General features: G+C 46.1%; 1 protein-coding gene across 4 annotated transcripts; it reads right to left on the reverse strand.

Annotated features, from left to right (window-relative positions):
• On the reverse strand, positions 1 to 24,847 carry LOC114688398 (serine protease inhibitor A3F-like). Of its 4 annotated transcripts, XM_037210801.1 has the most exons (7): positions 24,676 to 24,773; positions 22,207 to 22,825; positions 20,046 to 20,319; positions 18,988 to 19,138; positions 18,016 to 18,080; positions 6,514 to 6,523; positions 1 to 864 (listed from the first exon to the last, which is right to left on the reverse strand). In XM_037210801.1, the coding sequence occupies exons 2-7, from the start codon at positions 22,811 to 22,813 to the stop codon at positions 739 to 741; spliced, it is 1,233 nt and encodes a 410-aa protein (XP_037066696.1). In that variant the 5' UTR covers positions 22,814 to 22,825; positions 24,676 to 24,773; the 3' UTR covers positions 1 to 738. The 4 variants fall into 4 exon arrangements, with proteins under 4 accessions (XP_037066696.1, XP_037066695.1, XP_028718820.1 ...); XM_037210800.1 differs by lacking the exons at positions 6,514 to 6,523; positions 18,016 to 18,080; positions 18,988 to 19,138; positions 20,046 to 20,319 and adding exons at positions 1,886 to 2,036; positions 2,933 to 3,206; positions 5,393 to 5,946 and having other exon boundaries at positions 1 to 939; positions 22,761 to 22,825; positions 24,676 to 24,847; XM_028862987.2 differs by lacking the exons at positions 6,514 to 6,523; positions 18,016 to 18,080; positions 18,988 to 19,138; ... (1 more) ...; positions 22,207 to 22,825; positions 24,676 to 24,773 and adding exons at positions 1,886 to 2,036; positions 2,933 to 3,206; positions 5,393 to 6,011; positions 8,414 to 8,518 and having other exon boundaries at positions 1 to 939.
• Between the last annotated feature and the right edge of the window lie 1,278 nt (positions 24,848 to 26,125).

Genomic DNA, 26,125 nt, shown 5'->3' on the forward strand with positions numbered 1-26,125 from the left:
TTTCTGTGCAGTTATACATTTATTGATCATTTGCTCAAAGCCCTACATTTTCGTCAAGGAAGGTGGAGGTATCCATCTGTAATGTGAGGTTGGTTAGTGGGGCACCTAGAAAAAGGGTCCTCTACCCTAAGTAGGTGTACTATGGGAAAGGAGCTGGTCTGACCAACCAACTCCGAGAGCTGCAGGATTTTGGGAACCAACAATGTGCAAGATGTAGGCAGGGTCAGAAGTCCCAGGGTGGTGGCAGAGCCTGAAGGAGGGAAAGTTTGAGGCAAGAACTAGGTACATAGTGGTCCCAGATGCTGGAAATAGACTCAGGGTGACAAGTTCCCATCTCAGTCCTGGGACTGAGCTCTACATGATTGACCTATAAAGTTGCATAGTTCAATCAAGCTTGCTTTTGATGAAGGCAGACATAACCAGAGCCTAGATAGTGACTGAACCTATCTGTCAGGGTCCAGGATTTGGGTACAAGCAGATACAGGAGAGGCAGCAGGCAGGGCTACAAAGACAGATTTCAAGCTCAGGAAGAAGAACTAGTGCTGCCAAGAGTACTGGGAGCTTGACACTGAATGTACCCAGTCTCTATGTATGTGGGAGTCATACAGTTAGTCACTGTCACTGTCCAATCCAGGCATGCCACAGCCAATCATAGCATGGAAGCCAAAATGCACATAGAGATCCACATACACCCTCAACCCCTGCCTTCTAGGAAGAAGCCTCACCACTTGTGAATTTCTAGTTTTCCTTGGGGTTTGTGACTTTGGCCATAAAGAGTGGGGTCTGAGTATTTGTGTCAGAGATCATCACCAGGAATGGCCTGTTGAAATATATTTTCAGAGGCTGTAAAATTAGAGCCGATCCGTCAGAACAGCATCCTGTGGCGGCAGCTGCTTCTGTGCCTGTCTCAGCCACGTCCAGAACAGCCTTGTGGACCACCTGTAAGAGAAAGACATCACTCACTGGAGACCAGGGAGGGCAGGAGAGGAGATTCCTGAAGCAACATTGACTGCTGCCCTCAGCTACAGGTGAAGTGGTTTGTTCCTACCATGAGTTCTACCCCTGGTGTTTCCAAATCTCTGCTCAGGGTGTGAGATGAGGCATGCCCTGGGTCTGCTCAGTCTCTGAGGATTTATGTTGCCCTCAAACCCTTCCTTAAACTGGAGGTTGGGTGTAGGCAATTCCAGTCTTTACTCCACAGGCAGCTTCTCAGAAGACCCACAGGGAAAATGCCAGGGTGCTGGCAGCCAGTGTGGGATACAGCATGCCTCCTGCTCTATCCTCCGTGGGACATACAACCTCAATGCACAGGTCATGGCTTCTCATTCCCAGAATGCCATGCCCTGCTGGTACAGATCTGAGCCCAGGCATCTGAGTGGTCACTGGACAGAACACCAGAAATGCCAGACTTTGTATCTGGGAATGTAGTGTGGGATCCTAAGGCATCTTCTCTCCTATTCCTAATGTTTTCATCCCAACCGAATTCATCCCTTGTTATTTCCTTTACTGCTGCTGTTTTGTGTCTTAATAAGAAATACTGGACCAGCTCTGCAGTAAAGAAACTGAGGTTGAAGTGCTTTGCCCTTCAGTGGACTGTGGGTGGTATTTGCACTACAGTAAAGGTCAGTGTCTATCCTTGTCTAAGACCAAGCACAGGTTCTTTCCCACCATGTGATCCAGTGTGAGATTATGTTCAGGGTGTAGATAAGGGACTGGCTGCATGGTATCCAGCAGGAGTATCTAGGCTGTAATCCAGCTCTCCCAGGATCAGGGAATCTCAGAAATGCAGGCTTTCTCACACATTTGCCATTTCCTCACACACCACTTGACTTTCACCACCCACATTCAGGCGTCACGGTAAACCACCCAGTGTTTCTTGGCTTACCTGAGAGACTCTCAGGTCCTTGGCCCCTGTGATCCCAGACAGGTCAGCCTGTTTGGAGAAGACTTCCTTGATGCCCAGCTGTGGAAGGATGTTCTCCAGGCTGTAGTCACTGGAGATGGAGAACTTGGGCATGTAGAGATCATCAATCTTCCTGAGAATGAAACGGGGAAATGTAAGAGTCACTGGGCGCCATTGTCCCATCGACCCACTTTGTAGCTGGGGAACCAGAGACAGCCCTCTCACTGGAAAGCAGCCTTCTTTCCATCCATGACTAGATTCAATGATTTTCTATTAGTGCCTGAGAGTGTTTACAGGGGCCAGGCAATGAGGCTTGATACTTCTGAGGAGAATGCTTTCCTCCAAGATCCACAAAATGGAGTCCTTCACTTGATCTGTAGACCCTCAGACAACTCCTAATGACACTAGTATATTAAATTTCACTCTGTATCTGACTCCAGCTTTCCTAATCCTTGAACACTCTCCTCAATCTCACGCCTCCTCACATTTTTAACTAATCAAATATGATTAGTTGTATTTCCATCTCAACACTCTCTTTTCCTCAGTCCAAGAGGAGCCATCAAGGATGAGAAATTTAATTCCAGAGTCTCTGATAACCTCTTAGGGTCTTAATGAGAGCACATAACATAGCAGGTCTTGAAGTCATCAATGCATGAATGGTGAATGAATGAGTGATGAGGGGATGAGATGGCTACACAGGGCAGAGCTGATTCTCAGAGCTGATCTCATCTCAACCTCACTCCCCTTTGACTTCCAAAGCCCATTCATGATTCCCTGTAATTACAGCCTGTTAGACACAGAACAATCCTCAGCTCTTGCTGATGTCATCTTGTGAACAACAAAATGACAGTAAAATCTGTACAAAAACTCCTGAGTCAGCAGAGAGAAAGTCACCTCTGCTCCACCTGTCCCTGCTGACTCTCCAGTCTTTTCACTGGGTTCTCCTGACACTCTGAGGGACAGGGACACAACTTCAGGCCAACAGCAGGATGGGGAGACAGACCAGCTCTGGTTCCTGTGGACACACACCTGGACCTCAGAGAGTCCTTCCACTTCTTCAGGGTCTCTGGTTGTAAGCTGGCTTCCACCTGCTGCATCCTGCCCTCATCAGGGAGGATGAACAGGGCACTGGCATTGCCTGTGTACTTCAGCTCCACCACAGAGCAGGACAGATCCTCATCTCGGAAGTAGGGTGTGGTCAGAAACATATGGTACATCATGGGCACCTTCACAGTCCTCTTCTCATCCAAGTAGAAGTCAGACTCACGTGTGAAATGAGGCTCAAAAGGTGTCTTCCATTTCCCTAAATGTGGAAACAGGTCATCAGATTGTACAATTAGCAGAGAGATCCCACCTCCACCCCATTTCTGCCCAGATTCTCAGTCTTGACAGGAATCAATCAATCTTCAACAGCATAGAGGGACCATTACTGGTTGCATAATCTAGATTAGGAAAAACCTTGGCTTTTGTAGAAGTATGCATGAGAAGTGATCGGAAGACTTGGTTTGGAAAGGGAAACTCAAAACCAAAGCTTCCCTAAACAAGATATTTGTAAAACAGCCAGGGATCTGAAGGTGGGGTAGTGTAACAGAGAGAGTGAAATTGGGGAGCCTGGAGCTTGGGGAGTTGAGGAACCCTTCTTCCCCCTGAGGAGACATGTATAGAAGACTATGTCTTGTGGGTCTGGTTTTAGGAAGAACAGGACAAGAGAGACTGTGTTCCCCATGCTGTGATCTGTCCATGGTGCCTCTCAGTGTGAACCACCTTAATGGAAGTCAGTGCCCAGAGCCATGAGTCTGTTTACATTGAAGCTGGTGAGATCTTCAACTTCCCAGAGTTGGATTTCCAGTATCCCATAGTTGGTTGACTAAGACATGGGTAATGACACTTCTTCTCCCATATTATCCATTTCATCTCCATGAATCAAAGATATCCTACTCAGACTTACCCAATATCCAAAGTGCATGTAGCAACATGCAATGCCCTGGGGACATGGTACTTTAACAATTTCCTGGCCTCAGGATCCAGGAGCATAAAGATTCATACCCAGCTCACAGCCAGTCAGCCTTGGAGTTTAGGTCCTGGCCCAGCAGACAGAATAGATACCCTGCAGTCTAATCCTTCAGGCCATCACTCTGCTTCCCCTCTCTCCAGAGCACAGCTGCTCTGGGGCCATCCTGGACTCCTGTCCTCTGTCCTCCTATCCTCTTCTGTCCATGGCCAGTTGGTTTTCTGTGTATAGTCTCAGAGCCTATCTTCCTCTGCTTTGGCCTGTGCAGAGTCTAGAGTGTGAAATCCACCCCATATCCAGCCACATCAAGATTTTTATCAGGAATCATTTTGTGGGCCTTTGCCTCATTCCTGGTCTATCAGGTAGGGTTTTGTGGGTGTGGGCTCTGGATGTGTTCCCACTAACAGACTCCCTGCAGGGTCAGCACTGTGACCCTGCAGTCTGCTTTGAATACTAATTTTACAAACTGAAATTCCATTGATCAATGAGACACTAAACACAGAACACTGCCTGGCTGACACCTCCCTCTCACTAATGGCTTTTCCTTAGTCCCTGCTCTTCCATGTCCATGTCCAGCATTAGAGAAAAGGCCCAGGGAGAGGTCCTGTATAGGAATGTATGACAGGCTCTTCAGGAGTTATGGTACCTGCTACTTTCCCCCTTTAAGATTGGGTAGCCAGGCTCCTTAGGTTAAGAAGTCCCAGACCACCTGAGACCTCCTAAAGACATAGGTTCTCTAGCAAATGGATTCTCTAGGAGCATTTCAAAATGCTGGAATGAGCTGAATGAGGGACTTCTTTTGAGGTAGTTTGAATGCAATTGGCCCCCATAAGCTCATAGGGAGTGGCATTATTGGGAGTTGTGGCTTTGTTAGAGTAGGTGTGGTCTTGTTGGAGGAAGTGTGTCACTTTTGAGGCAGGCTTTGAGGTCTCATAAATGCTCAAGATACTGCCCAGAATCCCAGACCACTTTCTCTTGTCTGAAAGTTGTAGGACTCTCAGATACCACTCTAGCATCTTGTCTGTCTGCACAGTTTTTCCCACCATCATGATAATGGACTGAAACTCTGAACCATAAGTGAGCCACCCCAATTAAACCTTTTCCTTTATAAGAGTTGCCATTGTCATGGTGTCTCTTCACAACAATAGAATATTGACTAAGACACCAAATCTGCAGGGAGAAGACATGGCTACTAACCATTCATGTAGGATGGACATGTCATCTATGCATTCTGCTAGTCAATAAGTTTAAGTCACAGCCAAATTCAGCCCTGTTAGGCTAAGAGCACAGGGGTTCTGTTGAGTATGTACCATGAACTGTAAACATTATTTAGAACACTCCAGAGGAGAAGTAAGGCCTGTTAGAAATGAAAAATGATGTTTTCATGTTTCCAAGTTCATGAGCTACTCCTTTCCTGTGGGCAGAATATGGACACAAAATCCTTCTCCATCAACCCCTGAAACAGTGTCCATCCTCACCTTTAAAGTAGATGTAATTCACCAGCACCATTAATGTCTGCTCATCCAGGTCTGAGATCAGTTCGCTGATCTTCCCCTGGGTCTGTTTGCTCACATAGTCATTGATGAGCTTTTTGGCCTCATGAGGCTGCTGGAAGTCAGCTGTGGAGATCTCAGCCTGGTACAGCACTCTTGCCTTCTCCTTGAACTCTGCCAGGATCTGCAGGTGCTTTTCAATAAACATGGCACTCCCTGTTCTAATTTGCACCTGGTCCCCTGGATGGCTGAGCATGTGGAGGAGATGCCCAAAGCCCCGGTGGATGTCTGCCTCAGGGGTCTCTGTGAGATTGAACTTGAGACCTTCCAGAATCTCTTCCAGGGTTTTGCTCCTTGCTCCCAGTGACAGGACGGCCAAGGCTATTGAGATGCTGAATGGAGAGAAGATGATATTTTTATCTGGATTCTTCGAAGCCAGCTCCTTGTAGAGGCTGAAGGCGAAGTCAGTGTTGGTGGAGGTCAGTGCTAGATTGTCCACTGGTGTCCTGTTGTTTTGGTTTTCCTGGACAGCAGTGTCCCTTCCCAGTGTGCCATTTTGTTGGCAGAGGATATCAGGGGAGATCTCAGCCATTACTCTGTTCTCCTGGTTGAAAAGAAGAGATCCTTTTGTTAGGGAGGGTCATGTGTTTCCCTGACTACCTCCTTGTCCTCCCACTGTGTTCCTGCACTGTGTGCCTGCTCTGCTGCCCCTTTGATGCCCTTGTGACTGTGCATGGGAGGTTCTCTGGACACTCAGATAGTTGTACCACAGCCTCTGCTCCCTTCACTCCAGGAAGAATTGCTGTTGCAGCAACCAATATTCCTAATAGAGAAACAATACCCAGAGGGATGAAGAGATTTGCCAGGGTCACATGGTAAGGAAGGGAAGAACTTGGGGATGGGCTCAAGCCTTGTGAATTCTGAATGTCTTTTCTCCTCTTCTAAATTGGTATAAGGACTCATCAGAAAGCAGAGGCATCTCCTCCTTTGCATTTTTGTCTTCTACCCCATCATGAATCTCAGTTCAGTATGCAGGGAAGGGTCCTTAGACCAGTTATTTAGCACAGCACCCATCCCAACCTGCAGCAGATATATCCAAGTAATCCCACAGCCATGGACTGAACCTAGTTCCTGTTTCTGGGAGTGTGAAGGGTTAACTGAGGGCAGCTCTGGAGACAACTGGTGCAGTTTCAAAGCCTTGGGACCCCTGACCACAAATATTAGTAAGACCAATAGGGGAGGTGCTCTCAGCCCTGCCAAGATAGCACATGGAGGTTTGTATCTCAGCTTCAAAGGCCTCCTGATGGAAAGGAACTTGAGTGGTGTTTGTGTCTCTGATATCTGGACCATATTTCATTTTGACTGTTAGAATGTCTTTGTGGGGCAAAATAATAGGTGGACCTCTATGGACAGCCTGTTGAGTGACCTAGGGTACACTATTTGTAAAAGACTATGGCTTATTCGGAACACTGTGTGTATTTGTGGGGAATGTCCAGAGGGCCATCTCCTCCATACACCTCTGTACTGGACCACAAGCATCATTAAAAACTACAGTTGAAGGTTTGTGATCATGGTAAACACTGCTACCCTCCTTTAGCCTCGGTCCACACTGTAGAAGAGTTCAGAGGAGAACGTAGATGCTAGAGGAATAGGAAGGTGAGGAAGAAGAACAGAGGAGAGAGGACCAGATGGGAAAAGAAGCTGAAGTGAGAAAATGGAATGAAGAGGAGGGAGGACTAGATGAGGGAGGGGGATCAGATGAGGGATCCAAGGGGATGATGTAGGGGAGGGAAGACCAGAAGAGTGGAGGAGGAGAATGGAGGGAGCAGGGGAGAGAGGTGTTGGAGCTGAGCCACGTGTGCCCAGGGCTATGCAGGCCCGTGCCTACAGAGGGGCCAGGGACTTCAGCAGCCTTTGCCCTCTGTTTACTGTCAGACTGATGCAACCCTTTGTGGTGGTATTGGTTCCCCAAAACATTGTGCACCCTAATAAACTTATCTGGGGTCAAAGACAGAACAGCCACTAGATACAAAGTCTAGAAAATGGTGGAACTCACACCTTTAATCCTTGCACTACTGAGGTAGAAATCCCTCTGGATCTCTGTGAGTTCAAGGCCACTTTGGAAACAGCCAGGCATGGTGACACATGCCTTTAATCCCAGGAAGTGATGGTAGAAAGGAAAGATATATAAGGCGTGAGGACCAGAAACTAGAAGCATTTTGCTGGTTAAGCTTTCAGTCTTTTGAGCAGCAGTTCATCTGAGAGCCATTGAAATGAGGACAAAGAAGCTTCCAGTTTGAGGAAACAGGATCAGCTGAGGAACTGTCGAGGTGAGGAAGCTGTGGCCTCTTCTGTCTCTCTAATCTTCCAGTGTTTACCCCAATACCTGGCTCAGGTTTGATTTTATTAATAAGACCCTCTAAGATTCATGCTACAGCCATTTCTTTGGAAAACATGCAACCATATTTTATGTCAAAATTATTTCCACAGAAAACAGGCTAGTCTGTTTGTGGAGGAGACCCGGCTCAGTGGCTGAGCTGTAACCTTCTTTTCCTTATTAGGAAAGAGTGTGGTCCCTTTTCTTGGCCATGTGATCTGTTGTGGAAGTGAGGTCCCTGAAGCCAAGACATGTTCTCTCTGCTGTAAACACTGCAGGGATGTCACCACCCCCACAAGGACTCTGTCACTGTCCTGTCCCCCTCTGGTTCCTACAGCTGCACCTGGCATAGTCAAGGTCTCAATACTTCCTCCCCGTGGAGGGTCAGAAGCAGCAGGCTCCATTCCCTCTCCAGGAGCATAGCCTATGGCTCCTGCATCTTCATACACATGAAGACCCAGACTGGAGAGAAGATTCATATGCACCCCAGAAATGTCCCCTGATTTCAACCCAGTGCCCCAGGAACAACTTCTCATACCTCCAAACCAAAACTGAGGTCATAACCAGTACCACACAGTCCTGCAAAGGCACTTTTCCTGTCCCCAGAGAGAAAGAATCCTGGCCATTACCTGCAGAGCTGAAGCCCGCTGCCAGAGTCTGTGACAGCTGAGTTCTGATGTTCGGGTGGCTGCCTGCCTGGTGTGTTGTTCTCCCCAAGCACACTGATGCCTATTTATCCCCACCAGGGACTCCTCCCTCTTCTTAGGAAATGCTGGCATAAATAAATTGTGCTCTGTGCTAAGTATAGTAACATACACATGGGCTGATTTCTTGTAATGTGCATTTCGAACTCCAGGAAGCAGAAACACATCCTGATGGGAAATCCCCAAACTTTGTTCTAAATGACAAGCCCACTGGATTGCCATTGTGGCTGTTTCTCTATTGTTTAATGGTCAGTGTGGAACACGGGAGAAATCAGAGTTAAAAAGACAGGGCACCAGCTGAACTTGTCACCGGGTAGGGCTGCAGATAACAGTTGTCCTAGATTTCTAAGTCACTTCAAAAAGAATACAACAACTTTATGACCATACACCCCAATTTCCTTAAGTGAACTCACACATTAATAAACACAAGCCTCATTGCTGACAGAACCCCACTTGGATCAGTGTAAACATCCTGTCTGGCAGCAATGGGAATATACTCAGCAGAGACTTGCTCTCCCCTCTTTGGCTCTCAGAGCTCTGAAGGGAAGCTGCCTTGTCTGGCAGTGAAAGAAAACTTTGTGTCTGCAGAGCCTGACTGGCTGATCTGAATTTCAGTACTGTAGAGAGATGGGAACACTGCAGGTCACAGGCTAATGACCTTCTCATGGGCTAAGTGCTGCCTCTCTGGAACAGCCATGTTTCCTCCCTCTGTGTCAGAACTAAACCTTGTGACAATAGAGTCTATTCACTTAGCAGACAACCAGCTTCAATCCAAAAGCGAAGAATGCCAGCAGATAACATCTTGAGCCTGTGGAGAAGCTCCCCCATCTTGATGATGCATCTGCCTCCCTGAGGTTCCCACCCGTGCATTTTAAACTTGCCTTGATTTGTGACTTTGTTTGGTTAAGCTATCAAGTTTTCATGAAACTGTTTCCATACTGGAACATGGAATTTGAGTAAGCTAAATCTGTGTTCTCAGATCCTGTCACCTAAAATTGTTCTTATAAAGTATCTGTTGTTCCCCATAGGATGAGAGCTGTGGTGTTTGTGTCAACAGTGTGGTCAAACTCCACAGGCTGGTGTTTTGTCAAAAGTTGTTGTCCCCAAGTGATGGAGGTGCTGATCCTAACAAGAAGGATTTGGCTGAGTAAACAGTAGCTTAAGTTCTCTGTGTTCCAGAGAAGCAGATCACCCATGTTGCATTTCTGTTTATCAGGAGACATCCTAACCTTCCACGAACACCTGCATGCACAGACACCCAGTTCCTTTTCAATCCAGACAGGCTGAATCAGCTCAAACATCCTTACCTCGCTGTCATTAAAACAAACTTTCATTTTCTGCCATTTTGCTTATTTTCTCTGCCACCCCAGAGAGAGAAACCTGATCGTTTAATCCTCAACGAATCTCTGTTTCTCCCCACACTGGCTTACATTTGGTTCTGTAACCATGGAGAGGGCAAGGGGCACCTTTGAAAGGGCCCTATCCACACTAAGTGAACTAAAGTGTCTGTGTTTTGACACTCCTGTGTGTTAATCACTTGCTTCTGCTGGTTCTCACCACTCCCTTCCCCTCCCCTCCAGTTCAAGTCTAAATTTTAGTGTCTGCATTTCCAGCTGTTTCTCTTCTCCACTGGCCAGACTTATGTCAACTTGATACCCTCTATAGCCGTCTGAGAGGAGGGACCCTAAATTGAGAAAATGCCTCCATCTGTGGGGGCTACAGTTGTGGTAATTCTGCCATTCTGTCCAATGACCAATTGTATGGAGCATGTTTTTTTGGTCCAATAGGTCTTGTCTTTACTCAAGATGTGTGACCCCTTAAGAACTGTGGGGAAATGGTCCTGCCCTCTCGTGGACTGGTCAGAGTAGATAGTGAGGGCCAGAAAAGCATGGCTTGCAGTTTGGTTCCCATCGTACTTGGGCAGAACGGCAGGACCTCAGCAGCTGAATCAGTGGTCACATCTCAGCTTTGTTCTGTGTCATGAGTGTACCTTATTGATTTCACATGTTAACAAACCTGACTTGAACCCAGAATTCTGTCCTGTAATATCTGGCACCCAATATTTTGTTGGTTATAGTCAATCTCTTTCCAAAGAAGAAAAGGGGATATGATATATTAATGATGGGAAAAGGGTAGATTATTATGATGAAAAGAAAAGATAGATTATTGCATCTACTTTAGGCAAAAAACAACTTTTAATCTCAAATATTTTACATTGGTATGGAATTTAGGTTATTGATACAAATTTAAAGTCAATTTTTCACAGTGTATGTATATTTTTACTCTTTTTAATGTTATTATGTTTATGCAGCTCATTTAAATATGTAATATATAATTATAAAACCCAGATTAATAGTCATCTATAGTAGTCAAATTTATAGCCATATTAGTTAGGTTTTCTAGGTATATAAAGATATGTTTCAATTAGAAACCTTGTGACAATGAAGTCTTTTAACTTAGCAGACAACTAACTTCAATCCACAAACTAAGAATACCAGTAGATAACATCTTGAGCCTGTGGAGAACTTCCTCCAATTGATGCACCTGCCTTCCTGAGCAGCTCTTTGAGTAGGCCCAGAGAGATTTCCCATTATAAGCTGTGAGAGGACTGGGTGTTAGCTCAGTGGTCGGGGGGATTGCTTAGAAAAAACTAGACCTTGGTTCAGTTTATAGCACCAGAGGAAAAAGAAAGTAATGAGAGCAATCTTGGACATGGAACCTCCAACATGTGTCAAGTCTTCATCTAACAGAATGACTCCTGAGAGATCCCAGGGAAGAATCATCCAGCCTGGCTCCTCATGGGTGCCTTACATTATGATATATTTCATGTTTTTCCAAGTTTTGCATTTATTTGAAGGCAATTAATTCTGCATCACCAGACATGAGACAAGACCATTCATCCCCCTCTTAGTCCTTATGACCAAGGCAGAGAGTATGGACAGACAAGTCAGAAGACAACAGGCAGACTCTCACTGAAATGACCAATGTAAGTCCTTCATGCTCTGACTCTATCTTTGTTTCCTCTCAGATTTCTCAGTCCTCTCTTTTCCCCCACCACAGTCATGTCTGCCTACACATGTATTTGAGAGTTCCAGGGACATGTCCATGGTGCACAGAATAGACCAGAATAACTTAAGGAAATCACAATGAATAAAGAAGCTACAACCCAAAATTATGATTGAAATAGTAACTTTGCTCTGTCAGGAAGGAACAATTCAAATTAATCTGACTTACACCTAACTTATTTGTAAATTATGGTCTTTGTGGTTTTTTTCCTTTACACATGCTGTGTCCCTGAGCTTGGGCACCTACAGACTTTTTGGAAGCATAAGCTTGTTTTTGGTCTCATCATTAATAACAGTACTAAATCATGAATTGGCCAAATATGATTGTTTTCCATAACTCCCTCATGTGGATCATTTCAACATCACATCAGTGCCTCACAGAGGATTCTTCCCTAGGCAGAAGTCATTCTTTCTGCTCCTCTTTCTCTCTCCTCACAGAGACAATGATGGCCATCACTGTTGCTCTGTCCTTCATGCCTAAGACCCTGTTGCATCCTCACCGCACCTGCTGAGGTGAGCCCCATTGTTGACTGCCTACTGTGAAGGATCCCAGGACCAGACACTAGTCAAAGCTGAGTCAATCCAGGAGTGTGATCTGACGAGCTGGATGGTGTCCATCCTCTCCATCACCATAGCTTTGGTCCCTAATGACCCATAACCAGCCTGGCTGTGAGGACACACTGATGTAACAGCTGAAGAATCATACAACCTTCCTGGTGGTGTGAAGAATGGCTTTGTATATCCAACTGTTTGAGTTATTATAAGAATTCCATGCACAGACACCTGACCTACAGACATTTCTTCCCATCCTGGGGGTTGTCTCCTCACACTCACAGAACTGGGGAACCAAAACTTCACACATATAATTCAATCCAGCATTCCACCACTAAGCTAACTCCATAGCCCTCTTCTCTTTCTCCTTGAATGTTTACTTTATGTGGTCCCATGTGTTTGTGAATGTGTATGTGTATATCCATGTGCACATCCACATGAAGGTCAGAGGTCAACTTCAACTGTCATTCCTCTTCCATCTTGGTTTTAGGATAAGGTCTCTCCATAGGCCTAGAATTCATTGAATTGTCAAAGTTGGCTCTCCAGGGAGTCCCAGGGACCCACCTGTCTCCACCCCAGAGCTGGGATCACAAATTCATGTGTTCATAGTTGGCTTTTTTACGTCAGGGATAAACTCAGATCCTCATGCATATGGGACCAGCACTTTACCCACCTGACCGTGTCCTCAGTCCTCCTTCCCTTGATAGTGTCTTTAGATACAGAAAGCTTGACTTGCCTCAGGCCCAAAGCAGAGAAGCCAGCAGACACCGGACTGAAGTCTCTGAAACTGTGATTCAAACCAAATATTTGCTTCCCTCAGTGGGTTATTTCAGATGTGCTGTCCCAGAGAGAAAAGGCTCTCTGACACACTCCTCTGTCTACTGTCTGATCTGTGGCTTCAGTAACAACAACAGAAAACAGATGGAGGCCTTGGAGTTGGCTGTTACATTTTTAGGGGGAGAAAGCTCAGTGAGGATCTGCAGATCATGCAGTTCACAGTGGTTCCCCCTTGGGATGCTGGCATCTAGTAGGGTTACCTTAGATACTCTGTCCTGGCCTTAGTTTGGACCACAGGTCTCTGAACTCACTGCTGTATGCATGCTGCAGATTTTGTGCATGTAGTAAGGTATAGGCTGGGAATGAATGCTCTGTAGTGCACATCTTCTACAGTCTGCTTAGCAAGTCCCTATTGCAAACTTTCCTGGATGTGAGGATCATTCTCTGAAAGAGATGTTGTAGCCATTCTGGGTGAGCATGGAATCTATGGTTTCTGATGATGTACAGTGGCTGGCATTGTTCTCTGCTGGGAGGTCACTCTTGATTCCTGGTCGAAGCTGCCTCAGTGTCCTCCTGGGCTGTGCCAACCACACACAACACCTGGAGGGATAAGTGCTCTTCCCATGCTTGAATATTGGAGTGGGTTTCTGAGGTGGCTGAAGGGGTGGTAGGAAGAGGCAGCCTGGCTCTTGATGGTCATTATAACCATTGCCACTGCTACTCTTATCTCTTCCATAGTGCTTCATGGTTAATATTCTCTGATTATTGCCTTTTAGACATGAGACCTTGGTAACTACCTCTGACAAGCAATTTGGCCATGATCATTATCTGTCAGATTTCTTTATTATTAAGAAATTTCCTATTCACTTTACATACCAACCACAGATCCCCCTCTTCCTTATTTCCACCCCTCAGCCTTCTCCCCCAACCTACACCTCATCCCCACATTTCCCAAGTCAAGGTCTCCCATGGGGAGTCAGCAGAGCCTGACACACTCAGCTGAGGTAGGTCCAAACCTCTCCCCCCTGCACCAAGGCTGTGCAAGGTGTCACACCACAGGCACTGGGTTCCCAAAAGCCTGCCCATGCACTGGGGATGGATCCTGATCACCCTGCCTGGGAGCCACCAAACAGTTAAAGCTATACAACTGTCTCCTGTATTCAGAGAGCCTAGTCTAGTCCCATGGGGACTCCACAGCTATTGGTCCACAGTTCATGGGTTTCCACTAGTGTGGCTGGTCATCTCTGCACATTTTCCCATCATGGTCTCAACATCCCCTGCCCACAGAATCCCTCCTCTCTCTCATTGATTGGATTCCCGGAGCTCAGCATGGCACCAAGACATGGATCTCTGCATCTGCTTCCATCAGTCACTGGATGAAGTCTCTATGATGACAGTTAGGGTATTCACTAGTCCAGTCACCAGAGTAGACCAGTCCAGGAACCCTCTTTACCATTGCCAGTAGTCCAAGGTGGGGTCATCCTTGTGGAACCTGAGAACTTCCCTGGCACCATGCCTCTTCCTATTCCCATGATGTCTTCATTTATCATGGTATCTCTTGTTCTCCTACACTGTCCATGTTCCAGCTCGAACCTCTCATTTCCTTATGTTCTCATCCCTCATTCTTTGTCATCCATTACCCCTGCCACCCCCCCATTTGCTCAGGTAGATCTTATTTATTCCTCTTGCACTGGGTTATTTATGTGTCCCTTGTAGGGTCTTCCTTGTTAGCTAGCTTCTCTGGTGCTGTGGGTTATAGTGTGGTTATCCTTTGCCTTACTTCTAATATCTGCTTATGAGTCAGTACATATCATGTTTGTCCTTCTGAGTCTGGGTTACCTGACACAGGATGATATTTTCTAGTTCCATCCATTTTTCTGCAAATTTCATGATTTTTTTTTTTACTGCTGAGTTGTACTCCATTGTGTATATGTGTTGCATTTTCTCTATCCATTCTTTGGTTGAGAGGCATCTAGGTTGTCTCCAGGTTCTGACTCCACATCCTCTCCAACATAAGCCTTCTTCAGTGTTTTTGATCACAGTCATTCTGACATGGGTCAAATGGTATCTCAGAGTCGTTTTGATTTGCATTTCCCCGATAACTAGGGATATCGAGCAATTCCTTAAATGCCTTTCAGCCATTTGAGATTCTTCTGTTGAGAATTCTCTGTTGAGCTCTGTAGCCCATTTTTTAATTGGATTGTTTGATATTTTGATGTCTAGCTTTTAGAGTTGTTTATATATTTTGGAGATCAGCCCTCTGTCAGATGTGGGGTTGGTGAAGATCTTTTCCCATTCTGTAGGCAGTTGTTTGGAAAAAAGAAAGCATCTTCAACAAATGATGCTGGCATAACTGGATGCAAACATGTAGAAGATTGCAAATAGATCCATATCTGTCGCCATGCACAAAATTCAAGTCCAAGTGGATCCAGTTACATTGAACATCATAAAAGAGAAAGTAGGAAGTAATCTTGAATGAATTGGCACAAAAGACCACTTCCTAAAAATAACATCAGGAGCACTGACACTGAGAGCAAGAATTAATAAGTGGGACTTCTTGAAACTGAGAAGTTTTTGTAGGGCAAAGGACACACAGTCAATAAGACAAATATGACAGCCTACAGATGTCAGACTATTATTAGACATGAGGGGTCATGTTGCAGAAGCACAGAAGGAAGCATGTTGTACATTGTGTTTTTTAGATCACCACGCAACCCCACCCCACCACACAGCCTCTTACTGTTGTTACATTTCTATAAGGTGATTGTTCATCATGTAGAAACCCCTGAGCTAAGCATGGAGTTCCCAGGCCTTCAACCTCAGTAAACTGCAGTTTACAGGCCCCTCCCTTCCCCTTCCATACTCCATTACCTCCATTGAAAGCTGGGCCTGTCCCTGTAGGGAGTTCATCATCAAGGCAACATTTGATGGGTAAGAAGTAAGAGAGTCCTCAGCCCACAGGGAATGAGGAAAAGTGAACCCTGATATCTAGGTCCTAGACTCCCATGGGAGGTGGACTCAGACTTTGGCCACAAGTTCCAGACTGACAGGTCTGGTCAGCTTGAGATGCATTCAGCACTAGGCTCCTTATATATCTGCACTGAATCCAGGAAAAATGGTTGTATACAGCTGGGGCGTGTCAGTGCCCATGGAGTACTGCTAGGTACCCCTGCCTCAGGACCTGCCCTGCTATACACATTGGAAAGATGGTTGGGACATTTGTTTGCTTTCAATAGATGGGTCCCTTTTTTCTCTCACTTTCCATCCTTCAGGGAATGGTATCTCGGTGTTCACTGGGGAAGGGGGTACTTTGAGAGCCCCACCAGGCTGCACATCTCTGCTGACCTCATAGCCACCTGTCAAGAGTTTCCTTAGGATCTTTAAGACACAAGTAAGTCTCCAACTGAATGTTCAACTTTCCATCCCGTGCAGGCTGCTGGCTGTGTTTCCAGGCTCAGAGGATTCTCAATGATTACCAGGTGTCCCAAGCCAATGTAGGCCTCCTCTTCTCCTTCTGCATCTACACACTAAGGAAGCTCATCTATTGATCTGGATCATCAACTCTCCTCTCCAGCTGTTCCCTAAAAAAGCCCTCAATAACAACCTGACTTCTGAATAACTCAGTTCTCTGCATTGTAACCACACAAATAACTTGCCTAAGACAGCAAACACCAATTAACCACTTCTATGCTTACTGCGGCTCTGAGGAATTTCAGAATCCTCCCAGAGCAAGGCTCTTTGCCATCTTGTGTCTGTAATTACTTCTTCCTCTCCACCACCCTTCTTTTGTGTTGTCCGAAATACTCACTTCCTCTCAGATTCTTAGAAATGCCTCCATTACTGGGAATCCTGCCCAAGACATTCTTTCTGGTCATGTGATGACCTTCTCATCCTCCACTGACCTCAACACAGAGGTCACATGATCCATATGTGCTTTTGGGAGCTCTCTGTGAAGTATCTAGAGCCTTGTTTTATGATCCACCTACACACCACCATGGTGATGCCTGTGCACAGATCCCCACTTTGTAAAAACTGTTCTTCTGGCATAGGGACACTTGAAGAACATCCAGCCAGTCATAATGTCTAGCTGTGAGTTAAAGGGAAATGACTAAGACTCTCTGTGTCTCAGTTTCCTGATCCATAAAAAGGATTGATAATAACATGTAGGTCAGAGGTCCATCACAGGAGTCACAGAGCATGAGTGACAATTTTCTACTACCCTGTGGTCACTAGAGGGCACACCCCTGCAAATAGGAGCTGAGTGAATTATACATTTATTGATCCTTTGCTCCAAACCCTGCATTTTGGGTATGAAGTTGGAGGTGTCTATCTATCATTTCAGGTTCGTCATTTGCCAACCTAGAAAATGGGTACTGTGCCCTAAGTAGGAGTGCTGGGGAAAAGGAGCTGGTCTAATCATTCGGCCCCTCAACATGAGTGAAGGCTCCAACAGTGGGCCATGTATGTGTATGGCCAGCATCTGCTGCAAAGGGCAGTGGGTGGCAGAGCCTAGAGACTGGAGAGGGAAAGCACAAGGAAAGAACTTGTGACCAGGAGGTACCAGATGCAGGAGTGAGATTCAGTGCAGCAGCTTCCCTTCTAAGTCCTGGTCCTGGTCCTCATGGATTGGCCAGTAAGCTTGCATGATCCCAACAAGGCCATAGATGTTGAAGGCAGATGTGCCTAGAGAGTATACTGAGACTCTGCCTACATGATAGGGCCCACATCTGGGGTACAGAAAAATACAGCTGAGTAGGCAGGGAGAGGGCATAAAGATAGATTCCAGGGTCAGAAACATGAGCAGGTGCTCCCCAGAGGCCTGAGAGCCTGTCACTCACAGTCCAAGGCTCCTGTGTATGTAGGAGTCATGGAGTTAGACAAGGTCAATGTCTAAGCCAGGTATACAAAGCCAATCAGAACATGGAGTGCAGAATGTACACACCAACATGCAGGCTCCCTCCTGGGCTCCTGAGCAGAAGCCTCCCACTTGGGAAGCTCTAGTCTCATTTAGGGTTGGATATTTTGGCCAGAAAGAGGGTCATCTGAGTATCTGTTTCAGAGATAAACATCAGGAATGGCCTATTGAAACGGACTGTCATTGATATATGTTTTGCACAACGAAGGTGTATTTTGAATCCTGTGGCAGCAGCTGCTTCTGTGCCTGTCTCAGCCACATCCAGCACAGCCTTGTGGACCACCTGTAAGAGAAAGAAATCACTCACTGGAGTTAAGGAGGGCAGAAGAGGAGATTCCCTGAGCAAGCATCCACTGCTGGCCTCAGCTGCTGGTGAAGCTGTTTGTTCCTACCATGAGCTCTACCCCTGGTGTTTCCAAGTCTCTGCTCAGGGTATGAGATGAGACATGTCCTGGGTCTGCTCAGTCTCTGAGAATGTGTGTTGCTCTCAAACCAACTACAAACAGGAGGATGGGTGTAGGCAACGCTCGTCCTTCCTCCACAGGCAGCTTCTAAGGAAACCCACAGTGAACAGCCAATGTGCTGGCAGCCAGTACAGGTTCTGGCATTGCTCCTGGAACATACAACCTCAATGCACAGAGTGTGGTTTCTCTTTACCAAACTGCCATGTTTTATTTGTAGAGACTTGCACCAGGGGTCAGAGTGGGCACTGATGGACAAAAAAGTCTTTGCCAATCTGTGCATCTGGGACTGTAGTGTGGGGTCCTAAGGCATCTTCTCCTCTACTCTTACCTTTTCATCATAACTGCCATTCATCCATTGTTATTTCATTACTGCTATTGTTCTGTGTGCTCATCAGGAAGTACTGGGTCAGTTCTGCAGTGAAGAAGCTGAGGCTGCAATGCTTTGCCCTGCAGTGGATTGTGGGTGGTATCTGTACTGCAGCACAGGTCAGTGACTATGGTTGTCTAAGACCAAGCACAGGCTTTTCCACTCTGGGCTTCTGGAGTAGAGGAGAGACTGGCTGCATGGTCTCCAGCAGGGGTGTCTGGGCTGTAATCCAGCCCTCCCAGGATGAGGGAATCTCAGAAATGAGGGCTTTCTCACACATTTACCACCCCCTTGCCACCTGGCTTTCAGCATACATATTCTAGCACCCAGTGAGAACCACCCAGTGTTTCTTGACCTACCTGAGAGACTCTCAGCTCCTTGGCTCCTGTGATCCTAGACAGGTCAGCCTGTTTGGAGAAGACTTCCCTGATGCCCAGTGATGGAAGGATGTTCTCCAGGCTGTAGTCAGTGGAGATGGAGAACTTGGGCATATAGAGCTCATCAATCTTCCTGAGAATGTAAAGAGAAATGTCAGAGTCCCTGGACTCCATTGCCACATCAACCCACATTTTGCTAGGGCACCTCTCCACAGACAGCCCTAACACAAGAGTGCAGCCCTCTTTCCGTCCATCCCACACCACTTGATTTTGCTTTACCTAATGCATCAACTAACCTCAATGCCTGAGAGTTTATTCAGGGGCAGGCGATGAGGCTTGGAACTAGCTGTTGTTTCCCTTACCAAGAATGCTTTTCTCCCACTCAATACATTTCTTCCCCTGACATGTGAACCCTCAGACTTCATCTAATGACCATTCTATTTGGAACTGCACACTTCTTCCAACTCCAGCTTTCCTTCCCCGAGGACATTCCCCCTTTTAACATCTACTTGTTATTTTTTTAACTCTTCAAATAATGATTAATTGTATTTTCAATCACCTACTCACTCCTCTTCTATTTCAAGGTGAGCCTGTGATTATAAGAAATCATATGCTTGAGTTTCTGATACCCTCTCAGGGTCTAAATTTGAGCACAGTTATTATTCCATGGTAAGTGAATGAGTGATGAGGGGATGAGATGGCTACACAGGGCAGAGCTGATTCTCAGAGCTGATCTCATCTCAGCCTCACTTCATTCTGCCTTCCAAAACCCATTCAAGATTCCCTGTAATTACAGCCTGTTAGACACAGAGGAATCCTCAACTCCTGCTCTAGCTGCTGTCATCTTGTGAACAACAAAATGACAATAAAATCTGTCTAAAATCTACCGAGTCAACAGAGAGAAACTCACCTTGAATCCACCTGGCCCCGCTGACTCTCCAACCGTTACACTGGGTGACCCTGACACTCTGAAGGACAGGGACACTGGGCTAACAGCAGGATGGGGAGACAGAGCAGCTCTGGGTACTGTGGACACGCACCTGGGCCTCAGAGAGTCCTTCCATTTCCTCAAGGTCTCTGGTTGCAAGCTGGCTTCCAACTGCTGCATTTTGCCCATGTCAGGGAGGATGAACAGGGCACTGGCATTGCCTGTGTACTTCAGCTCCACCACAGAGCAGGCCAGAACCTCATCCCAGAAGTAGGGTGTGGTCAGATGCTCAATTTTCATCATGGGCACCCTCACAGATCTCTTCTTGTCCAAATGGAACTCAGACTCGAATGTGTCACGAGGATCAAATGGTCTGTTCCATTTCCCTAAATGTGGAGCAGGCCATCAGAATGTAAGAGCACAGGAGAGACACCACCTTCTCCTCATTTCTGCATAGTTTCTGAGTCAAAAGAGCAATCAATCCATATTCAACAACACAGAGTGTAGTATCCCTTGGTGGCTGCATAGTCTGTATTGGAAAAACCTTGATATATGCAGAACTATGAATGAGAAGTGATCCATAGGCTTGGTTTAGAAAGAGGAACTCAAATCCAAAGCTTAGCTACTTAAGGTACTTGAAAAACAATCTAGAATCTGAGGTGGGGTATATTACAGAGAAATGTGAGTGAAAGTGGAGACAATGGAGCTTGAGGATATTTGGGGATCCCTTCTTCCTCAGGAGGAACCCTGTCTAGAAGGCAGTTGCTTGGGGGACAGATTTCAAGGGAACACGAGAGACTGAACCTCCAGGTAGTGATTTGTTGATAGTGCTCCTCAGTGTGAACCAACTAATGGAAGGTTGAGCCCAGAGCCAAGTGTGGGTGGGCTTAGACTCAAGTTCTGGGGACTTGTAACTTCTAGATTTGGATTACCAGGATCCCATAGTTGGTTGACTAAGACGAGTAATGAGTCCTCTTCTCCCACATTGGCCATGTTTCCCTCCATGAATCACAAATATCCTGGCCAGGCTTTGTGCACATCCCAAGTGCATGTGACCATCTACAATACACCCTGGGGGACTTGGTACTTTGACAGTTTCTTGGGCTCAGGATGCAGCTGCATAAACATACAACTCATCCTCACAGCCAAGCAGCCCTGGAGCTTGGGTTCTGGGTCCAGCAAGAGAGCCTCACTCTACAGTAACCCTTCAGCCCTTTACTCTGCTTCCCTTCTCTTCTGAGAAAAGCAGCTCTGGCTCCATCCTGAACAAATGTCCTCTGTCCTATCCTCTTCTGTCCATGGCAGATTGGTTTTCTGTCTATAGTCTCAGAATCTGTCTTCTCTGCCCTAGACTATCCTGTGTCCAGCCTCAAGTCCACCCCAGGTCAGGCCACATCAGGATATTCATCAGGAATTGTTTTATGGGCTCAATCCCTGGTCTCTATCAGGCAGGGTTTTGGAGTGTAGGCTCTGGATGTCCACCCCAAAATCCTTACCAAATGCAATTCCAGCCCAGTTTCTCAAATCACTAGCTCCCTACCTCCAGATTCCCTGACTCAGGAGTGAGTATTGTGCACTGTGACCTCCCAGGCTGCCAGGCAAGTAGTTTTACAAAAGCAAAATTCCAAAAAGCAGCCAGACACTGAACATAGAACATTGCACGGCTGATCTTTCTTCAATCTAATGTCTTTGCCCCAGACCCTGCTTTTTCATGCCAGGTCTAGCTTGATGCAGAAAGATTCAGGAGAGAGTTCCAGAATAGAAATGCATGAAGGGCTCTGCACTAGCTATTGCACATTCTACATTCTCCTTATGTAGATTGGGTAGCCAGGCCCCTTAGGTAAAAAGTCTCCAGCCCACCAGAACCGTGATAGAGATAGAAGCTTTCCAGTAGGGATGGGCACCTTCTACAGAAGTAGATTAGAAATGCTGGAGTGGGTGGAATGGGACTTGTTCTCTGCAGGAGGAGCCCTGGCTTCTCCCGACTCAGGGAGAACTGGACAAGCAAGCTATGCATTCTACTAGTCACTAAGTTTAAGTCACAGTCAAATTGAGCCCACTTAGGCTGAGATCTCAGGGATTCTATTTAGTAAGCACCAGGAACTCAACCATCATCCAGAATACCACAGAGAAGTAATGCCTGTTAATAATAAGAAGTTAGGCACCCATGTCTCTAAGTTCATGAGCACCTCCTTTCCAGTGGTCAGTGTATGGACACAAGGTACCCAGCCAACACCCTCTCCATATACCCTTGAAACAGCAATCATTCTCACCTTTAAAGTAGATGTAATTCACCAGCACCATTAATGAACTCTTATCCAGGTCTGAGATCAGTTCCTTGATCTTCCCCTGGGTCTGTTTGTTCACATAGTCATTGATGAGCTTTTTGGATTTCTGAGGCTGCTGAAAGTCAATCATGGAGGCCTCAGCCTGGTACAGTGCCCTTGCCTTCTCCTTGAACTCTGCCAGGATCTGTAGGTGCTTTTCAATAAACATGGCACTACCTGTTCTGATCTGCACCTGGTCTCCTGGCTGACTGAGCATGTAGAGGAGGTGCCCAAAGCCCCGGTGGATGTCTGCCTCAGGGGTCTCTGTGAGATTGAACTTGAGACCTCCTAGAATCTCTTCCAGGGTGTTGCTGCTTGCTCCCAGTGACAGGACGGCCAAGGCTGTTGAGATGCTGAATGGAGAGAAGATGACATTTCTATCTGGATTCTTCAAAGCCAGTTCCTTATAGAGGCTGAAGGCAAAGTTGGTGTTGGTGGAGGTCAGTGCTAGATTGTCCACTGGTGTCCTGTTGTTCAGATTTCCCTGGAGAGCAGTGTCCCTTCCCAAAATGTCATCTGGTTGGCAGAGGACAGCAGGGGAGATCTCAGCCATTACTCTGTTCTCCTGGTTGAAAAGAAAAGATCCTTTTGTCAGGGAGGGTCACATGGTTCTCTGACCATCTCCTTGTCCTCCCATGTGCCAGCACTGTGTCCCGGTTCTGCTGCCCCTGTGACTGTGCGTGGGAGGTGCTCTGACCACTCAGATGGTAGTGCCACAGCCTCTGCTCCCTTTTACCACAGGAAGAAGTGCTGTTGCAGTAACTAATATTCCTAATAGAGAATCAAAATCCAGTGGGATGAAAAGATTTGCTAGGGTCACAAGGTAAGGAAGAGAAAAATCTGGAGATGGACTCAAGCCTTGTGTAATCTGAATGTCTCCTCTCTTCTTCTGGATTGGCATAAGGACTCATTAGAAAGCAGGGGACCTCTTATTTTGCATTTGTGTCCTCTACTCCATCATCAACCTCTAGTCCTGGCTTAGGGAAAGAACCTGAGACCAGTTATTTATTACAGCATCCACCCCAACCTCCTGCAGACATGTCTAAGAAATCCAACAGCCATGGGCTGAACCTAGTGTCTTTTTCTGGGTGTGTGAAGGGTTAATTGAGGGTGGCTCTGGTGTAGCATCAAAGCCTTGGAACCCCTGATCACAGGTAGGTTTGTATCTCAGCTTGGGGAGGTTTGTATCTCAGCTTGGAAGACCTCCTGGTGGGAAGGAAATTGAATGATGCCTGAGTCTCTGACACCTGGACCATTTTCCATTTTGGCTGTCAGGATGACTGTGTGGTGGTAGCAAGCAAATGGGTGGACCTCTCTGGACAGCTTGTTAAGTGACCCAGGGTACACTTTTAGTAAAAGTGTATAGCTTATTAGGAGCTTTGTGGGTATTGGTGGGGAGTATACAGAGGGCCATCTCCTTCTTACATCCCTGGACTGGGGCACAAGCATCCTGAAAACTACAATTGACGGCTTATGATATGGTAAACACTGCCACTCTCCTTAGTCTTGTTCATACTGTAGATGAGTTTAGAGGAGAACTTAGATGCTAGAGGAATAGGAAGGTGAGGGGGAAGAACAGAGGAGAGAGGACCAGGTAGGAAAAGAGGCTGGAGTGAGAAAGTGGGGGGAAGAGGAGGGAAGACAGGAGAAGAGAGGAGGATCAGATGGGGGAGGAAGAGGAAGATGGAGGGGAGGGAAGACTAGAAGAGTAGAGTAGAATGGAGGGAGCAGGGAAGGGAGTTATTGGAGCTGAGCCACGTGTGCCCAGGGCTATGCAGGTCTGTGCCTGCAGAGGGGCCAGGGACTTTGGATGCCTTTACCCTGTGTTTACCGTCAGACTGATGCAACCATTTCTTTGGAAAACATTCAAGCATAATTTACATCTAAATGATTTCCACAGAAAACAGGCTAGTCTGGTTGTGGAGGAGACCTGGCTCAGTGGCTGAGCTGTAACCTTCTCTTCCTTATTAGGAGAGGGTGTGGTCCCTTTTCTTGGCCATGGGATCTGTTTTGGAAGTGGGGTCCCTGACCCTAAGACATCTCCTGTCTCTCTAAGCATGACAGTGATGTCTCTTCCCCCATAGGGACTCTGTCACTGTCCTGTCTCCCTCTGGTTCCTACAGCTGCACCTGGCATAGTCAAGGTCTCAATACTTCCTCCCCATGGAGGGTCAGAAGCAGCAGGCTCTGTTCCCTCTCCAGGAGCATAGCCTATGGCTCCTGCATCTTCATACACATGAAGACCCAGACTGGAGAGAAGATTCATATGCACCCTAGATATGTCCCCTTATTTCAAATCAGTGCCCCAGAAACAACTTCTTGCCCTTCCAAACCAAGACTCAGGTCATTACCAGTACCACAGAGTCCTGTAAAGGAACCTTTCCTGTCCCCAGAGAGAAAGAATCCTGGGCATTACCTGCAGAGCTGAAGCCCGCTGCCAGAGTCTGTAACAGCTGAGTTCTGATGTTCGGGTGGCTGCCTGCCTGGTGTGTTGTTCTCCCCAAGCACACTGATGCCTATTTATCCCCACCAGGGACTCCTCCCTCTTCTTAGGAAATGCTAGCCCAGACAAGTTGTGCTCTGTGCTCAGTTTGGAAATGTACACGTGGGATGATTCCTGGTAATGTGCATTAGAAGCTCCAGAAGGCAAGTCCACTGGATTACCATTCTGGCTATCTGTTTCTCTAATTGTTTAATGGTCAGTGTGAAACTGGGCAGAATCAGAGATAAAAAGACAGGGCTCAAGCTGTACTTGCCACCAGGTAGGGCTGCAGATAATAGTTGTCCTAGACTTTCTTTTTTCTTTTCTCTTTTTAAATTTTATTTTATTTTATTTTATTTTATTTTATTTTATTTTATTTGGTTTTTCGAGACAGGGTTTCTCTGTGTAGCTTTGCGCCTTTCCTGGAGCTCACTTGGTAGCCCAGGCTGGCCTTGAACTCACAGAGATCCGCCTGGCTCTGCCTCCCGAGGGCTGGGATTAAAGGCGTGCGCCACCAACGCCCAGCCAATTTTATTTATTAATTTTTTTCATTTTTAAAAAAGATTTATTTATTTATTATGTATACAGTGTTCTGCCTGCATGTATACCTGCAGGACAAGGGTGCCAGATCTCATTACAAATGATTGTGAGCTACCATGTGGTTGCTGGGTAATTGAATTCAGGACCTCTGGAAGAACAGCCAGTGCTCTTAACCTCTGAGCCATCTCTCCAGCCCCTTAAATTAGTTTTTTTCCCATTTTTAAAAATTTTTTTTTTTTTTTTTTTTTTTTTTTTTTTTTTTTTTTTTTTTTTTTTTTTTTTTTTTTTTTTTTTTTTTTTTTTATTTTTTCCCATTTTATTTATTTATTTTTCTATTATCAGCTTGATACAGTATAAATTCTTATCCTAATTGTGAAATGTTTCATTGAGCATCGCCCAGTAATTGAGTAAAACCAAAACCCATTATAAGCCACAGTCATCCTAGGGTCCCCCCTGCGCTAGCCTCCTTGGTTCTGTGGGTGGCAGTCTGATTGTTCTTTGCTTTATATCTAGATTCCACTTATGAATGAGTACATACCATGTTTGTTCTTCTGGGTTTGGGTTACCTCACTTAGGATGATATTTTCTAGTTCCATCCATTTGCCTGCAAATTTCATGCTGTAATTGTTTTTCTCTGCTGAGTAGTATGCCATTGTGTATATGTACCACATTTTCTTAATCCATTTTTCAGTTGACAGGCATCTAGGTTGTTTCCAGGTTCTGGCTATTAAGAATAGTGCTACTATGAACATATTTGAGCATGTATCTTTGTGGTATGATTGAGCATTCCTTGGGTATATGCCCAAGAGTGGGATGGCTGGGTCTTGAGGTAGATAGATTCCCA

Source organism: Peromyscus leucopus, chromosome 14, assembly GCF_004664715.2.
Source record: "Peromyscus leucopus breed LL Stock chromosome 14, UCI_PerLeu_2.1, whole genome shotgun sequence".
Taxonomy (NCBI): domain Eukaryota; kingdom Metazoa; phylum Chordata; class Mammalia; order Rodentia; family Cricetidae; genus Peromyscus; species Peromyscus leucopus.

Excerpts from the sequence above, each read along its gene's own strand:
- LOC114688398 (XM_037210800.1), bottom strand. The coding sequence starts at position 22,813 with ATGGCTGAGATCTCCCCTGCTGTCCTCTGCCAACCAGATGACATTTTG. Across the intron at positions 3,207-5,392 it reads GAATTACATCTACTTTAAAG|GGAAATGGAAGACACCTTTT; the intron begins GTGAGGATGGAC and ends TTCCACATTTAG. Across the intron at positions 2,037-2,932 it reads AAGGACTCTCTGAGGTCCAG|GAAGATTGATGATCTCTACA; the intron begins GTGTGTGTCCAC and ends TTTCATTCTCAG.